Source organism: Akebia trifoliata, unplaced genomic scaffold, assembly GCF_017979445.1.
Source record: "Akebia trifoliata isolate Shusen 1 unplaced genomic scaffold, ASM1797944v1 Contig00918, whole genome shotgun sequence".
NCBI classification, from domain to species: domain Eukaryota; kingdom Viridiplantae; phylum Streptophyta; class Magnoliopsida; order Ranunculales; family Lardizabalaceae; genus Akebia; species Akebia trifoliata.
In genome coordinates, this window is record NW_028237334.1 from 1 (window position 1) to 5,386 (window position 5,386).

At 35.6% G+C, this 5,386-nt stretch overlaps 1 protein-coding gene across 1 annotated transcript; it reads left to right on the forward strand.

The window, feature by feature from the left end:
- The first annotated feature begins 782 nt into the window (after positions 1–782).
- Positions 783–4,229, forward strand: LOC147380858 (small ribosomal subunit protein uS4y-like). Its single transcript, XM_086431155.1, has 2 exons — positions 783–1,189; positions 3,848–4,229. Exons 1-2 carry the CDS (start codon positions 798–800, stop codon positions 4,029–4,031), a joined length of 576 nt encoding a protein of 191 aa, XP_086287281.1. The 5' UTR covers positions 783–797; the 3' UTR covers positions 4,032–4,229.
- Positions 4,230–5,386: the final 1,157 nt, after the last annotated feature.

Here is a 5,386-nt window from a genome sequence, read left to right on the forward strand (position 1 = left end):
TTCAGATCACGATTTCTTTCAGTATCTCATAAGAAGATTCAAGATTATCGATCTCCAGTTTTAGCTGTTTTTGAGATTTTTTTATCTCAGAAAGTTTAAGTTTCCTTTGATCAAAATCTCTCAGAAAGTTTTAAGTTTTCTTTAATCAAAATGTCGTTTTTTTTGGATCTACTTTGTAGTTTGTTAGATCGTTGAAATTCTCTCGTTAATTACATGTTTTAGTGTTCTATGTATCGTTGAATGTTTAATTATTATTTTTATTTTTTATTTTTTGTTGTTGTTGTTGTTTCTCGATCTGATCTGTATTCATAATCGCTGTATCTCACTCAGTAAGTAGTTAAGGTTAGGATCAGGGTTTTATATGAACAGTTCCGTTACCCGAAATGTTATAGAGACACAAATTTAAGGTTTTTCTAGTGTGAAAATCATCTTCTGTTATCTGTATCGTTGAACGATGTATTAGGAGTTTAGTTTCATGATCTGATCTTGACTCAAGATCTCTGTATTTACTCAGAGAGTATAGTTAAATTTGTGTATCCATAACATTTCAAACAACAAAGGTGTTAATGTAAAACCCGAATTCTAACATTTTCTTGTGTGAAAATCGTATTCTGTTATCTTTATTGTGAATGTTGTATTAGGATTTTTGTTTCATGACCTGATCTCGACGCAAGTCCACTGTATCATACTCAGTAAGTGTAGTTAGAATTAGGGTTTTACATGAACACCTTCGTTGTTCGGTATTTTATAGAAACAAAAAGTTCAATGTTTTTCTTATGTGAAAATCATTTTCTTTTATGGTTTCAGATGGGAAGACCTTCAAGAAGCCTCGTCGTCCATACGAGAAGGAGCGTTTAGATGCGGAGCTAAAGCTCGTAGGAGAGTATGGGCTCCGATGTAAGAGGGAGTTGTGGAGGGTTCAGTATGCTTTGAGTCGCATTCGTAATAATGCAAGAATGCTTCTCACTCTTGATGAGAAGAATCCTCGCCGAATCTTTGAGGGCGAAGCTCTTCTTCGCAGGATGAATAGGTATGGACTTTTGGATGAGAGTCAGAATAAGCTTGATTATGTCTTGGCCTTGACTGTGGAGAACTTCCTTGAGCGACGTCTCCAGACACTTGTGTTTAAGTCAGGTATGGCGAAGTCGATCCACCACGCTCGTGTGCTCATCAGGCAGAGGCATATCAGGTATAAACTATGATCTTGTCAAGATAAACATCCATGTTGTCGTATGTGTTCTTTGCCATGTTTTGAAGTTTAGGTTTTATACCAAATATGTTGATTATTGGGCTTTTTTTTAATTATTACTATTGCTTTTTTTTTTTTTCCTTCTTCTTCTGATAAGTAGATCAATTGTACTAATAAGAAGGACCAGTTGAGATAACCATCCTCAATACATCAAGAAACATACATGACAAAAGAAACTAGAAGTTGCTTGTGATTTTGAATTAATGATTGCTTTTGAACAATAGTTTACTGTTTAAGGTTAATGAATGCGGAAGAAGATGATGGGTTATGTTTTATGTAACATGTGGTTCACCATGCTCACATGTTATATTGCTTCTTGAGTGGATTATTTCCTTTTAATTTTGCTTGTTAATTATTTCAATCTGGAACATTTGGTTGTACATCATGTAAAGGGCTTGCGTCATTCGTAGGTGCATGTTATTCTCCTCCTCATTCATCAAAGCAATAACCCCAAACATTTAGGGTTTTCTAAACGAATCATGTTCCTCCATGTCAGGATCCACGTTAGGGAGTTGCAGATTTTATACTGACAGCCAACCTGATGTAACCCTTTCCAGGCTTGGGACTGAAAATGTGTAGTGTAAAGGTTGCATTACAGCATGTCTCCAAATATTAAATTTTTGGCACTGACCTTCTGAAGAAAAGTGGATCAAATAGAAGCTAGGAAAACTTTTTCTTATTAAAAGAATGAAAATTTGATTTACAATAATTACAGGTTTTACTTCAGGAAAAAATTAACTACATAACTATAACATGCATCAATGATTATGGATGTTTATAGGTGGAAGAGAAGGACTAAACATAAAAGCTGCTCAAGAATTCTATCTAAGAATCCAAAAGGAGAAAAATTTGTCTTTAAAAGATAGATAAATAAGAGAAGAAAATACCTTGGGCAAAGCCCAAAACGGTAAGTAAATTTTATCAAATATACAGAACTTGGTATCAAAAGCCCAAATGACAAATGCAACTATTGAAGTTACTTGTCTCAATAGGTATTGAATAACCATATTGCATTGCCTGCTGGCTTCAAGATGACCAATCTTCTTGAAGACAACCCCCAGTTACACCATTCTTCTGGGTCCATTGTAATGAATTTTTGTCTTTGTTTTCAATACTTCTGTTGATTCTCATAACCTCCTGCTTCTTAAATCAATCAAGTACCTAGAATCCTAGTCTTCCAGGAGGGAGCTATACTAGCTACAAATATTTGCACTTGACTTTGAGTTGGACGCATGTTGCCTTGGTATACATGCATCTAAATTTGAACACCCTAGAAGTCCTAAAGATTGGAAATTGGGCTTCTCGGGCAAGGCACATCATAAGTCATCTCGGAGAAGTCTATAGGAGAATAATGGAGGAATTTAAAAACTAATAACAATCAACACATGATTTGTAATTGAAAAAGAGTCTTAGGCGGGTATATTGGCAGTATTAAGGACATGTGTGATGATGTAATTGTAACTTGGGTATACTTATAAAAAAAATGTAAGTAGGGTTTGAACAATTGGTGGTGTTTGCAAAGGAGTATCCTGATACAATGGGTCGAGCCAAGAATTCCAAGCTGTCATTTTGCAATAGTTATGAATGGATTAACTGCTCAAATTCAAAGATAAGCCCCTTAATATATGCTATTTGTTGATTTAGTATTGGTCGATGAACTAGAGAGGTTAATTTAAAGCCAGAATTACCTTGAAAGTTTATGCGGAAGAAATGCCTTACGATACCACTTAACACTAGTCAAGTCATATTATACATGAAGGATGGATAGATAGGTGAGGATTCGACCCATGCAATTAGTGTGCATGTGGAGGCATGCTTATGGGTTATTGTGTCTGATGTATGTATAAGGAAAAAAATGTATAGGGATACAATAAAACTGTCAATGCTTTGTGGAGCTGAATGTTGGATGGCCGAGAGACAGCATCTTCTTAGAATGAATGATTGTGATAGAGATGTGGTTGTTGAGATGGATGGGTGGGTGATATTTGAGCGGATCCAGGCATAACCCTAACAGGAGATGAAATAACTGAAAATCAGATTGGATAGTTTGGGCATGTAATAATGATGTGTTGTGATTGCTCCAATTGTGAACAACTGAGTGACTAGTACTGAAGGCTTTATTGGGAAAGGGAAAATGTAAATGGGCTTAGGTAGTAAGAAAGCATCTGAAGGTACATGGGATGGATGGTTCGTTCATTAAAAAATGGGTTGTAGATTGTGTTCAATGATAGAAAAGGATTTGTGTTGACAACCGCAATGCATAAGTGACACAGATGCTTGTGATGTTAATAACTTGATTAAGTGAGCCATGGTTTTACTTGCTGACTCTTCCTATCAAATCCTATTGGTATCTTACCTGTTATTTTGAGCATTTTATAATATACTAGACATGCTTTTCAATTTGCGATATAAATTTCTGATTCGTTATTTTGTTTTAAATTCGGTATATGCTTGTAATTTGACTCTTATAATTACTTAAACATAATGCCACATTTATAAACAGATATAACGTTTGTATTACTAAATCTAATGGATGTTACATCACATTTTGAAGATTGGAACTTTTGATGTGGAAATGTATTTTATTTGGGTGGGCAGGGTGGGGAGGCAGGTGGTCAACATCCCGTCTTTCATGGTTAGGGTTGACTCACAGAAGCACATTGACTTCTCGCTCACAAGTCCCCTTGGAGGTGGACGCCCGGGAAGAGTGAAGCGAAAGAACCAGAAGGCAGCTGCAAAGAAGGCCGCTGGTGGTGATGGAGATGAGGAGGATGAGGATTGAGCCTTTCTTCATTAGTGGTGATAAAATGCATCTTTCTTTCTGAGTTAAAAAAAAAAAAAAAACTATTTTCCTCCTTTTTGTTCCTCCTAGTTATCTCGCAAACACAGATCGTGATATTTATTGTTGGGTACTTTGTCTTAGTTCTAGTAGATTTCCAGAAGTTTTACTTGGTTTATGTTACAAACCTTCTTGATCTTAGTTTTGTTTTTCAGACGCCTACAAGAACAATTGCTTTGCAAATTGAAAAAAAGAAATATTAGGTGCAGTTGTGAGGACCCTCCTATTTCCAAAGAGATTTTAATCATGCTTTTCGGTTCCACAGGTTAGGTTGGAAGGGCATCGATTTTGTGGTTCTGGTTCCATAGGTTGGTTGGGGATTTGAATTTTTCACTATTTTCAACAAAAGTTCTATTATTTCATTTTGTTTCATTTTGTGGTTAAGCTTCTTGTGCATTTGGATTTGTTTTACAATACTCTCTTGTTGCGATCTTAGGCTTCCATTGCACGACTGTCACCTATATACAATTCATGATTCACTCGTTAAAAAACAAAAAAAAAAAAATCCTGATTTTCAATTGGCCATATAATGGCAGGAAAATGTCTATTATTGGAACTGTAATTTTTTTGGTGTGTAAATATTTTTTCTTAACTGTTCAATTTCTTGCTTATGGCAATTTTCTTCAGGGGAAGGAAATTGTTTGGGAAAATGAATTTTCCACTTTCTTCTCTTGCGGTTACTCTAGAGCCCCCCCAAAAGTAATAGTTTTGTTATCTTCTCCTCCCAAAAATAAATTTAGGTGCAGGTGGCCCTCGATAGCTGATTTAACACATAAACTTTGGCACAATTGGAGGTGTATTAGCTTTATATTCTGGTAGATGAGATGGGACTTTAAGATGGGAAGTTTGGTCAGCAAACTAACGCACTAATAAAAACCTCTTATCTAAGCCAAATAGGGGCTCCCTAAGAGAGCTCCAATGTATCATTTGTGCTGCTTAGGTTTAATAATCAAATGGTGGATTTCATTTTGTCAAGATTTCATTTTCCGAAAAACATTTCTAGAGGCAATCATACAACCCTAAGAGTATGTATTGATAAGCTCTGAGAATCTTTTATTTAATGATTTAAATGTTTATAAATTGACTGATAACAGAATCATAAAGAATAGCTACGGATATTTCAAGCCACTTCTCTAAACATAGGCCACAAATCGCACCTCACATGACCACGTGGGGACTAATGTTCAAATTTAATTTGCTGAATGGAAAAATTGACATGTGGAGATGAAGGATAGAATCAAATTGTTTTGGTGTTCACGTTGACGTGAGTGACTGAATCTGCCTCATTTGATTCAAAG